The sequence below is a fragment of the Alnus glutinosa genome, chromosome 11, assembly GCF_958979055.1.
Source record: "Alnus glutinosa chromosome 11, dhAlnGlut1.1, whole genome shotgun sequence".
NCBI lineage: Eukaryota > Viridiplantae > Streptophyta > Magnoliopsida > Fagales > Betulaceae > Alnus > Alnus glutinosa.
In genome coordinates, this window is record NC_084896.1 from 11,022,243 (window position 1) to 11,034,677 (window position 12,435).

At 37.7% G+C, this 12,435-nt stretch overlaps 2 protein-coding genes across 2 annotated transcripts; one reads left to right on the forward strand and one right to left on the reverse strand.

Moving 5' to 3' along the window:
- The first annotated feature begins 964 nt into the window (after window positions 1–964).
- On the forward strand, window positions 965–5,375 carry LOC133882323 (transmembrane emp24 domain-containing protein p24delta3-like). Its single transcript, XM_062321464.1, has 4 exons — window positions 965–1,335; window positions 4,026–4,238; window positions 4,916–4,992; window positions 5,090–5,375. Exons 1-4 carry the CDS (start codon window positions 1,129–1,131, stop codon window positions 5,232–5,234), a joined length of 642 nt encoding a protein of 213 aa, XP_062177448.1. The 5' UTR covers window positions 965–1,128; the 3' UTR covers window positions 5,235–5,375.
- Window positions 5,376–8,920: 3,545 nt separating this feature from the next.
- On the reverse strand, window positions 8,921–9,568 carry LOC133881108 (uncharacterized). The gene is made up of 2 exons (XM_062320070.1): window positions 9,290–9,568; window positions 8,921–9,202 (listed from the first exon to the last, which is right to left on the reverse strand). The coding sequence occupies exons 1-2, from the start codon at window positions 9,566–9,568 to the stop codon at window positions 8,921–8,923; spliced, it is 561 nt and encodes a 186-aa protein (XP_062176054.1).
- Between the last annotated feature and the right edge of the window lie 2,867 nt (window positions 9,569–12,435).

Genomic DNA, 12,435 nt, shown 5'->3' on the forward strand with positions numbered 1-12,435 from the left:
AAAAATCAACTTTTCAAATAATTAATGCAAATCTTTTTATCAAAGTAAAAATCTAGATTAAAGATTTTTGTGACGTCAACATAAAACTCCAACATTGCATCTTTAGTTTAGTCAATAAAAAGGTTGATATAAATCACATTATATAAAATAAATATGCTCTTCATACTTCCCTTCCATAATAAAATATAATGACAACATATACGTTTGTTAATACCTATTCATCTTCAAAAATTTATGATACTATTTGAAAAGTCCTATTTAGATATTCTGAAAAAAATGAATTATACAAAGTCCCGCTCGTTTCGACGTAAAGTTTTTCTTTTTAATGCTAAAATTATTTTTTTGAAAATTTTTTTTTAATAAAAAACAATTAATGTCGAAACAGACTGAGCCTAAAAAATAAAACGAATCAACTACGAATTTCCATCATGTTTCTCAATGAATTAAATTCATTCCTAATCAATTAGATTCATTACTTATTAATCACGTAACAACTACTCGCAAGAAGACTAAAAAAGGAAAAGAATATAGAAAATAATAATAGATTTTATATTCTGTCACGACTAAATTATATATCATATATGGAAGCGTATCTCCTGCAATTAAGTAGAGACATTGACAGTTGAGGCTGTCATTGTTTGACGTGGCCATTTTTTATTTGTGTACGGGCTCTTTTTTAGGTGATTATTATATTTTAGGAAAATGATAGATTTACAATACCACCACAACAACTGCACAACACCCCCTCACATGGGGGTGGGGCCCAGTGTGTGGAGCCCACTCCCATGTGAGGGAGTGTTGTGCAGTTGTTGTGGTGGTGTTGTGTAGGTTTATATACCGCATCGACATATAAAATAAATAAATATGATATTATTTCTCTTTTTCTTTTTTAAACCAATCCAAGGAAAAGGAAAATTATATATAGTGAAGAAGAGAAAGAAAACAGACGTCCCAGGTGTTACGTTCTTCTCCGATTTCAAAACCTTCTTCCTTTCTATCGATTTCCTAAATCAAACCAAAATCAAAAGAAAATAAAATAAAATAAAATAAATAAATAACAAAGAGAGACTTATTTAGAGATAGAGAGAGGCAGTTGAAAGAGAAAGAGACAGAGGGAGGAGTGCTAAGATGCGCCGGGAGGTGGTGTTTTCGTTGTTTGTTCTGTGCTTCCTCGGAAGCGACGTCGTACAGAAGGGGCAGGCCATATGGCTGACCGTGCCGCCCTCGAAGAACAAGTGCGTGTCCGAGGAAATCCAGAACAACGTCGTCGTTTTGGCCGATTACATTGTCGTCTCCGACGATCCCTCCCACGCCATCCCCACCATCTCCGCCAAGGTCTTGTTTCCGCTTTTGCCCCTCCCTTTATTTTTCAATTTTTCTTTCGCTTATATTGTGGATCACTTAGGGTTTCGGGTTGCTTCGGCTGCATGCAGTGCCATGTCTATGTTTGGTCCCTGAGAATACTCGGAAGATTAATTTTGGAATTTCTCCCTGTTATTTTCTTCATTAGAATAAAGGAAATATTAACTTTGGCTAAATTTGGTTGTGTTTTTTCATGCATGCAAGTATTGGAATTGAAATGCGTATTTGATTTTCTGCAAAAGATATTATGATCACACGCATTTTAGATTGAGATGACAATCTAAATTCATTTTCGTAACATGGTCATGCCTGGAGGATGAAGGACATTGGATTTGGGCCACATGAAGGGGAACCCGCTAGGATGAACACCTGACTGATAGGAGTTGGTGTTGAGGAGGGAACAAAAGGACTGCCGCATATAGAGGGAAGAAGGGAGGAGAAAGACCCTCACCGGGGAGGGGGAGCGGGGGAAGCCTCCACCAAGGTCGGCATATAGACTCTACTGAAGAGAGAACTTACAGAGGAACCCAAGAGAGAGCAGCGAGCCTGATAAATTTTTTATACATAAAACAATTATATACATCGGAAGTGTCTTTTGCTTGTCTTGACCAGAACCATACTTGAGAGTTTCCTTTCTTATTTGGCTTGGCAGTAGTAACCCTTATCATGGGAGAACGAACATCAACTATCTCTTAATCAAACTTTAGTGAGAGTAGCACTTACGCATCTGTGATGGGAGAAAGTATTTTCTTTGATTGAGTCATAGCTGGCTATGCACATATCATAGATGCTAAATTTGTGAATCTTATTCTGACTAATTGTAATCTAGTGTTAGTCTCTTTTGAAAGGATAAAGAAATATTCGGGTCAGTTTTGTCCGTTAAAGCCAATGAGAAAAGGACATTTTGGGCATGTATCTTCATAATGCTGTCAGAAATTCTAATGCAGGCAAATGTTTGGGTTGCAAAATAAGGTGGTTGAGTTACTTTTAATTCCCGAGTGTTAGGTCTGTAGGTTCTCACTTTGATGCAGTAAAAGATTTTCTTCTTTTAATCATGTTTGTTTTCCCCATAGTGGCGTCTTGTTTTTATTAAGCGTTGAGAAATATGACTTAAGCGTACAAGATCTTATTCGGGATTTATTGGACAATTAATTATATTGTTGTAGGTCAATCTTCTGTTTGTTTGAAGAATATTTTGATGGTATGGAGAATTTCACTTGTCCAAAAAAAAAAGAAAAAGAAAGAGGAAGAAGAATAGATTTTGTTAGGAAGGAAAATAATTCTAAAGACTTTTACAAGCATTTGTGTGATAGGCTAGTGGTTCAGTTGATCAACCTGTAATTGTTGGCTTATTTTGTTGTGTTATATCTTGAGTATATATCTTGCAAATTTCATTTTCATTATGCTATCTCTTGTTTAGGTGTGATTTTTGTTTAAAGATTATCCTTCTGCACAAGGTATATAAGCTGATGTCTACTTCTTGGGGCCTATAGCTAAATCAAGGCAATCTTAGCACCTAGACTTTCTCTGTGATTTTTTAACTAGATTTCAACAGATGCATTTTTATCATGAGATGCTCTAGTTTTAGGGTTAGGTCAACCTGATTTCTAAAGTATCAATGTGACTGGTCGGTTGATGTCATTCTCATATGATGTCAATAAGCCAAATAAAATGCGTCCCAAGCCGAAATATCACAAGTACCGCTTTGTCCCGGACCATCGCAAGAAAAACTATAACCAAAATCCTTTTTATCTGGCATTAACTTGGAAGTCTCTAAAGCAGCTTTTCCTAAGATCAATGTAGTTGTATGTAAACCTAGAGCAATAGCATGATGAACTAAGAAGTCTCTAGGCTCTATTGTTAAGAATAGTGAATTACTATTATCATTAATCGCATTTAACCAACCAGGCAACCATATGCTTCGACCCGCATTGAACCCCTATAAAGTTTGATCATGAGCAGGTTGTCTTTTGCCTTTGGTAGGAGTAGCCGAGGGATTTGTGTAGAAAAATCTTAAAAATTTTGGTGGGATGGTCAAGCATCTGCAAATGTGATCAGCTAGCCACTAAGATTGTAATGCCCCTTTGGGCGGGGTGTTACAAAGATGTTGCCTTATTTAGCCTTGACAGGTATCAATGAGTAACGCCTATATATTTCCCAAACAACAGAGCATCAGGGTTAAGGTGGTTGCTGAAATGTACATTTGGATATGTGGTCATTTTAAACCTTTAATTTGGCAAGTGGCATGATTTCTCACATGCTAATCTGAACCCAAATTGTCCTCAGGAAGAAAATCTCCCACCTCTTTTTGGGGTAACTTTGTGATACAAGGGGCTCTCTAAGACATCATCAAGTATCTAGGGAACTTTGTGATGGTTCCAATTCTTTGATACTTCTTTCCTTAACCAAAGACGACTAAAAAGATTCTTTGGCAAAAAGGATGTCACTGAAATAATCTCGGTAGGACTCATCCATCATTACTTGGGAGTTTTGAGGAGGGATTGGGTTGCCACTATCGAGCAAACCTCTGTTGTCTCTGAGTTATAGATTTATCTTTTCTAGGTTTTCCTTTCTATTTTTATTTTTTATTTTAAGAAGGATATTCAAACTGAAGTATTGTTCTTAGTTGCTTGCAATTTAGTTATACTTTATGTGCTCCTCAGGTGACATCACCATATGGAAATACTCTTCATCACGTTGAGAATGCAACACATGGACAATTTGCTTTCACAGCTCAAGAGGCTGGCAACTACCTGGCATGTTTCTGGGTGGATGGGTCTAACCCAGGAGGTGGAGACGTAAGTGTAAACCTTGACTGGAGAACTGGAATTGCGGCAAAAGATTGGGAATCAGTTGCAAGAAAAGAGAAGATTGAGGTGAGCAATGTTGATTACCTTTATCTTTCACTTGGCTTGTAAATTTCTTGCTGGATTCCTTTCCTTTTCTGAAGGGTTGATGTCTTTCCCAAGGGCAGACTGCAAAGAATGAATTAAGTGCTTTTTCAAAAGGTTATTAACATTCTGTGTCTAAAACTAAAGTTAAAATTAAATGTTTCTGTGCTTTTAAAAGCTGCAAAAAAAAATCAATTACAAGTGAATTTGCATACTACCCTCTTTTACATAGTCTTGATATCAGTTTCAGATTGCAGACTCTGATAAAAATAAATTGGAAGTTGATTTATACGCTTTCTAAATTCTCTTTTTACAACTCGATCTCAAAGTTTCAATAAGAAAAAAATTGTTTTTTGATAATGTCAATCTTATTTCAAACTATATGCCAATTACAGACCCTTTGGAATATGGGATAACATCTGATAATAGACTTGATGGGAACTTTGTCCATCTGTCACAAATGATTGTGAACTGGAAAGAAGGATAGAAACACGGAAGAGTTTACTTTTTCTTTTTCTTTTTTCTTTTTCCTTTTTTTTTTTTTCCGTTTACATCATTATAACAGCATGTAAAAAATTTCCCATAATTTCTACCTAAAATGCTTCTATTTCATTGTGTTGATATTTGATCATGATATTTCTCTTCTTGCATTGCCCATATAGGGTGTTGAGCTCGAGCTGAGGAAACTTGAGGGAGCAGTGGAGGCAATTCATGAGAATCTGCTCTATCTCAAGAGCAGGTAACTTTTATACTCGTAGTTGAAAATTCAAGCAAGTTCAAAGTTAATCTAATGTGACTATCAACACCCTTTTTTTTATTTTCGATCTATTTCGCAGAGAAGCGGAGATGAGGACAGTGAGTGAAACGACAAATGGGCGGGTGGCCTGGTTGAGTATCATGTCCCTGGGTGTCTGCATTGTCGTTTCGACTATGCAGTTATGGCACTTGAAGCGTTTCTTTCAGAAGAAGAAGCTTATCTAGATTTTGCTAATTTACTTTATGTTTCTGGATGGAAGAAGAGATTCTATAATTTCTTTTTTACTAAAAACATTTTTTTTATTATATGTTGTAGGAAATTTTTGATACAAATTTACAAAATGTCTGCGAGAGAAGTTTTGTTTTGATTGCATGGAGGTTGGTGGCTGATGGATGAATGGAGTTTTAATTTTGTTTTACTTGCTTATCTAGAAGTACATTTTTAAAAAAATTACAACTTAAAAACGTAAAAAGATTTGTATTTTTTAAATCACAAGCAAGGGGTTGGTTTTTTAAAAAAGATCGATTTCACTAAACAATTAACTATTGTTTTCAAATCAATATTTTTAAATCGTACAGTTTGTAGTAAACTCTACGGACCATGATTGATTGAATTGGGGTCTAGTCTACTTGGATACTATAGGCATCGTTAAATTTGTGCTTAAATTGGCAAGAAAGGAAAGCTGGCAGCCCACATGGTCACTGTTAACAAGGCCTTCAACTCTCCCGGCAACTTGCAATGAAGAGTATTAACAGAAGCTTCCCTAAATCTTATTTTATTTTTTACATGTGGAGAAAATTCCAAAAAATCACTTGAATCAGATTTTTTTTTTTATTTCATAAACTAAAGAAACACTAAAGGAATCAAAAATTGTATTCTATAGGGAAGAAATAGTGGTTTTTTTAACATTATTTTAAGGGGTAATTACCTTTTCCCCCCATGAACTACCGGCCAATGTCATTTTGCCCCCACGAACTACCACTTCGACCAAAAGAGAGCATCAAACTACCATTTTTATACACGTTGCCCCCTTCCGTCAGGAATTCCGTTAATTTTGGATGGAATATGCCATTTTTATAAAAACTTTCTCTTCCCTCTCGCATTTATTTAAAACAATATTTAAATAATTTCTTTTTTATCCCTCTTTCTTTTAGCATTTAATTTAAATAGCATTTGAATGATATAGAAAAATGATCACAAAAGCTATTGCGAAGTGCATTTAAATAAGCAAAAAGTAATTTAATTCTCTAAATTAAAGAAAAGTTTTTTTTAAAAAAAAATAAATAAATAATTGGGTTAAATACCCTGTACATCCCTGTACTTTACGACCTTTATTTTTTGCCCTCTCAGTTTCACTTTTTATCAAATTTGGTACCTGTGGTATATGAAAAGACGGAAATGGTACCTCCGTCTGATTTCCCGTCCAAAACTAACGTCCACCCACGTCATTGGACAGGTGTCGACGTACATGCGCGACACCTGTCTCCTTGCACACCTCAGCCATCCTACGTGCTTATGAAAATCCACATAATCACATTCAATTATTTAAAAAAGAGGGAAATTTAAAAACTGAACAAGTCGTCTTCCTCCTCCCCATTTTCCCCAAATGTCTGAAAACCCTGACCCCTAACCCTAACCAGCTCCGGCTCGACGAATCTCCCCAAATCAAACTTAGGAACTGAAGCAAGTAAGGTCAACGCATATTTCTGTGGTGTCCCACAGGTCCTGCACGACCTTTTCTCCCGAGCAACTGCTGAACAATCGGACGAATGGCATCATCAAGTCGCCTACGAGATTCGGGGGGGAAAGAAGTTTCCCGTTCTTCAGACATGGTGTGTTCTTCACCCATTGGTTTGTTTTTGAGTTGGGATTTATTTATTTTTATTATTTTTTGTTTTGTTGTTTTGACATTTGAGTCAAACATACATAGTTATCAACTGGATCTTCTTCGGTGGGGTGTGTTGGGATGTCGTTCATATGTTATTGCGATTTACCAGCACCATTAAAGACCTCCTGGACTGAGGAAAACCCTGGGAGAAGATTTTGGGGTTGCGCCACCTACAACTCAAGAGTAAGCCCATCCTCACAATTTCATGTATGCTTTGTTGTTGTTATGACTGAAGAACTTCCACAAGATAATTTGAGTAAGTTCTTACTGACTTCCTATACTTAAACATGCAGACAAAATTTGCATGCAAATTTTTCAAATGGCTGGACAAACCAACTTGTGCAAGGGGTGTGGAGGTCTTAAAACAGATTATGAAAAAGGTTAATGACTTGAAGGATGAAAATGGAACATTAGTGGCAAGGATGAAAGACTTGGAGAATGAAATGAAAAGTTGCATAGAAAGGGCTAAGCAGTTAGGGAAGGCGGATGATAAACACATGGAAATCATCAAGTGTCTACAAAAGGAAAATGGCATATATAGGGCAAAAGAGAAAATTTTTATGTGTGCTTTGTTGTTGTCATAGTTTACAATGTTATTAGTGGCTTGTGTTGCACTTCTAAAGTGACTTGGTAGTTTGACATATGTATGTGAATTATGTAAGTTTTGAAAAGTCTAAGTTTGAATTGTCCTGTATCAAACTAACATTTTGAAACAAAACAATTAATCCATTTGTAAGCAAAAAATGAACAAGACACAATCAGTCATATGCAACAATTGGGAACACAATGCAAAATGTGTGGCCACTTAATTGTGTTTTGCAACATGTTGTAACAAAGTAGCATTTTGAAACAAAAATTCATATTGCCACATATAGTACCTGAGTTTTTTGAATGTAACATTTATGGTACCTAAGTTTCATAAATATAACAGTTATGGTACCTAAGTTTTTAAAATGTAACAAAATAGGTACCTAAGCTTTTTTACTTAAGCAAAAATGATACCTACTGACACAAAATAATTTGCTTACAAAACATGTTGCATGTTTTGCAACATGTTTTGTAACAAATTTTGTAAGAAAGTAGCATTTTGAAATAAACACTTGACACGAAATGATACCTCGGATTTTTACATGGGGTCTTCAAATGTACCATAAATAGTACCTGGAGTTTTCTAATGTACCATAAATGGTACCTGGGGTTTTCTAATGTATCATAAATGGTACCTATGGTTTTCAAACGTATCATAAATGGTACCTACTGACACAAAATAATTTGCTTACAAAACATGTTGCATGTTTTGCAACATGTTCTGTAACAAATTTTGTAACAAAGTAGCATTTTGAAACAAACACTTGACACGAAATGGTACCTCGGGTTTTTACCTGGGGTTTTCAAATGTATCATAAATGGTACCTGGGGTTTTCATATTTATCATAAATGGTACCTGGGATTTTCAAATTTATCATAAATGGTACCTTGGCACAAAATAACCTGTTCAAAAACCAACCTGATGAAACAATTGAAGCTGTAAACAAAAAAAAAAAAATGAACTTGACCAAAAAACTTTAATAACATGCCCACATGTTTCACAACTTCACATTCATTCACATTCAATGTCTAGATCTCAAAATGTACATACACCACTTTGAATTACCAAAACCAATAATAACCTGCCCAACTGGTTCATAAATTCACATTCATTCACATTCAATGTGTAGATTCACAAAATTTACATTCACTACTTTGAATGACCAAAACTAATAATAATCTGTTACAATTAAATCTGTTCAAAAAAATGACCAACTTGTGTACTACTCTACATATCCACATCTTTCACAAAGGCTAGATCTCAAAATTTACATACACCACTAATGGACCAAATGTCAAAGATTACAATCAGTTTTCTAATCCTGCTGCGATCTTCCTTGCAGCTGATGCACTGGGTTTCAATTTTGTTCCCGAAGCTATAAGTAATAAGTATCAAATTAATATTTTGTCCCTAAAGGAAAATCCACACAAACTTTATGAGAAGCTCACCTGTCTCAACCTCCGGTATAGGTCAGAGACCTGCCTTTCTCTATTCCTGATGGGCTGAGATGTAGTCTGAGGGTTGCCTGATGGTTGACCTGTAGTTTGAGGGTTGCCTGATGGTTGACTTGTAGATGGTTGACATGTAGTTTGAGGGTTGCCTGATGGTTGACTTGTAGTTTGAGGGTTGCCTGATGGTTGACTTGTAGATGGTTGACCAAAAGTGTTTCTAGGGTCACTGTTTCCAGGGGTAGATACTGTTTCCGAGGTTCGTCCCTGGGACATAGAAAACACATAACATTCAATTATAAATCAATTTATGCTTATTTCGTATAGTTAAAAAAAGATTATATTAGAACTCACAGTGGTTGGCTTCGGCTTCGGTTTCGTAACCCTCTTGGGATACTTCTTCCTGTTTGGATTTTCAGGTTGGCTGCAGCTTCTAGCATTATGGCCTTTTTGACCACAATTTCCACAACATACATCGTAGCCCTTTCGAGTGACCTTAACACTTTCATCTGCCTTTGTCTCATCAATGCCTCTTCTCCTAAGCTTTTTTGGCCTACCGCGTTGTGGCTTTGGAATCGGTGGCTGTATAGGGTCTACATCGCGGTCAATAGGCCAGTCACTGGGTCCAGGCATTGGATGAATACTAGGGGCATATCACAATCTATATGTGTCCATTAAGTACCATTTGCTGATGTACTCTTCAGGGTATCGCATGTTTCTGTATATTGCACAAATTGCATGAGGGCAGGGAATACCGTTTAGCTGCCACCGGCCACATCCACAAGTTTTTGCTTCAAGGTCAACGACCCTCCTGGGCTCATGGCTGTGGTCAACCTCAAACTGGAGGTTATTACTCCAGTGACATATGTAATCATCAGCCTCCTTATTTCGCTCCAGTATTTTCAAGATCTTAAGGCATATTATATTAGTTGCATTTGCAACTCCAGCCCTTTTCTTATCAAACCGATTCATCAGCTGCCTCCGTATTGTCTCCAAACAAGATAGAATCGGTTGGTCCCTCGCTTCCATCACCCATGCATTGAAGCTCTCCGTAATGTTGTTCAACAATATGTCACTGCAGCTCCTCGGTCTGAAAGCATGGCGTGACCACATCTTAGGGTCAACCTTCTCAAGGTAGTTGTATGCACCTTGGTGCATTCCTTTGATTACCTCAAGGTAAAACTTGAATTGTATCTCGTTGGGTGCCCTGGCTGCACCCCAAAGAGTATACTTGTACTCCTTCCCCTTAAAGCCTTTCCTCTTTACGTTGGCATGCAAGTGCTTGACACAGTATCTGTGCTCCAAGCCAGGCATCAGTTCCTTTAAAGCCTAAATCAACCCCTGTTTGATAATATTCAGTATAGACATGTTAAAATATTTTTTACTACATTTTGTAGGAGCACAAGACAATTACATAAATATTACATTTTGACGGTCGGACATGAATGACCACATACCCCACGAGGGTACCCAATATCTTTCAACAGTGCCCGCAAGAACCAGGTCCATGTTTCCCTGGTTTCAGACTCGCATACAGCATATGCTATCGGAAATATGTCATCATTTGCATCCCTTGCAACTGCTGCATGCAACTGACCTCCCCACTTCCCCTTCAAGAAACAAGCATCTACATAGATCATTGGCCTACAGCCAGCCAAGAAGCCTTGCTTGCAAGCAGCCAACGAGACATACATCCGCTGGAAGAACACTCCATCCCACTGAATGTACGCTGAGGAACCCTGATTCCAATGCAGTAATGCATTGGCGTACTCCCTGGTGTGCTTGTATTGCTCACCATCTATACCATCCAAGATCTCTAGTGCCTTTCTTTTTGCACGGTGACAGCTCAACGGCTTCATCCCAACATGGTAATCCCTCCTGATCATCTCCCTCAGAGCTTTCGGTTTCAAGTCTCTATTGTCCCGAAAACTGTCTAAGTATCTATTAGCAGCCCAAGGTATTGATGCCCGCTTGTTGTGGTAATGGCTGCCACAATTATGATTTGCGTGGAAGGTTTTGATCTGGAAGAATGATTTGCAGTTGGACCAACTTGTGTGTATTTTCCATGGACAATTTTTCTTGCAAACTGTGGAGACCCGCGTCTTCTCATTGTGCTGGTATTTGTAGTCAAATGAATTTTGCACCGCAAACACTTGTAAGGCTTTCTTGAACTCAGTAGGGTTGCTGAACTTCAACCCAACTGATAATTGCACTTTTTCTTTAAGGTCCCGCTTCGGCATCCACTTGGGATACCTCTTCACTCTTCTCGGATGATGTTCACCTTCAGCATCCTCTTCGCTGCTCATACTGTCAAATGTCTCACTATTTGGGGACATGTCATCTGGGTCAACTGCTGCATCACATCCCTCCTTTGATGTAAATGGTTTATCCCATGACTGATACCATTTGCTAGTTTCTTCCCTTGCTTGCCGTAAAACATTTTCTTCACTTTCAGTGAAGTTGTCTTCTTCTTCTTCATCAGTGACTTCAAAGTCACTCAACTCAAGGTCCTCATCATCATCCTCATCTTGAGGCTACTGTTGTGCTGGCTGCTGTGCTGGTTGCCTCCGAGGTTCCCGGGTAGACTTCCGGACAGACTTCAGGGCAGGCTGCTTTGCTGGCTGCCAGACTGACTGCCTCCGCAGTTTTCGGGTAGACTTCCGGACAGACTTCAGGGCAGACTGCTGTAGTGGCTGCACAGCAGGCTGCTCCGCTGGCTGTACAGTAGGCTGCTCCGTTGGCTGTGAACTGTATTTTGGCACATCATCCTCAGAATATTGAATCTCCACCTCTGAAGGAGTCTGAGAGAGAAGCAACATTGGGGACACCACTTCAATCGGGACCGGTTCAACCTCTTCATGGTCCACAAACACATGCAACCTCTTCCTGTGACCATTTATGATCCCAGTTATCATATTTTCATAATCTTTGTTTGAATTCAGACTGTGTATATCTTCGTTGCTTTGATTGTCGTACTTGTAGTACATTGCCGGTATGTCATTGTATCGGTACCCCAAGTACCCTTCTAGTACATTTGTAATGTCCCAACTGGCAAACTTGTCTGCATCCAGTTGTTGAATTTCCATAATGTCCCCTCCTATATACTCCATCCTGTGTCCGGACAGAGACCCATGATGGTGAATGATTAGATCAAACATTGTATCCATTTCTGCACAAAGTACAAAAATTATGTTATGGACAATTGAAGCAGCACTAAGTTAACAAGTAATTAGCACACTTTTAATAGAATGTGTGGATGAGCATCCACTAAATTAATAGAATTTGTATTCTTGGGCACTTAACTCTAACAAACTGGACCTATTAACCAAGAGTAATAAAACATAAACTTGAAATCATTTTCACTCACAACAACAACAGTGTCTCCTCTGTTCCAAAAGAAAAAAAGCCAGATTGGGATGAGATTTGTCCTAAATAGCCTTTGTCAACCAATAATAACATGTGATATATATACTTTCTTTATTTTAATCTAAGTGTAAAGT

Excerpts from the sequence above, each read along its gene's own strand:
- LOC133882323 (XM_062321464.1), top strand. The coding sequence starts at position 1,129 with ATGCGCCGGGAGGTGGTGTTTTCGTTGTTTGTTCTGTGCTTCCTCGGA. Across the intron at positions 1,336-4,025 it reads TCCCCACCATCTCCGCCAAG|GTGACATCACCATATGGAAA; the intron begins GTCTTGTTTCCG and ends TGTGCTCCTCAG. Across the intron at positions 4,239-4,915 it reads CAAGAAAAGAGAAGATTGAG|GGTGTTGAGCTCGAGCTGAG; the intron begins GTGAGCAATGTT and ends TTGCCCATATAG.
- LOC133881108 (XM_062320070.1), bottom strand. The coding sequence starts at position 9,568 with ATGCCTGGACCCAGTGACTGGCCTATTGACCGCGATGTAGACCCTATA. Across the intron at positions 9,203-9,289 it reads CGAAGCCGAAGCCAACCACT|GGACGAACCTCGGAAACAGT; the intron begins GTGAGTTCTAAT and ends TCTATGTCCCAG.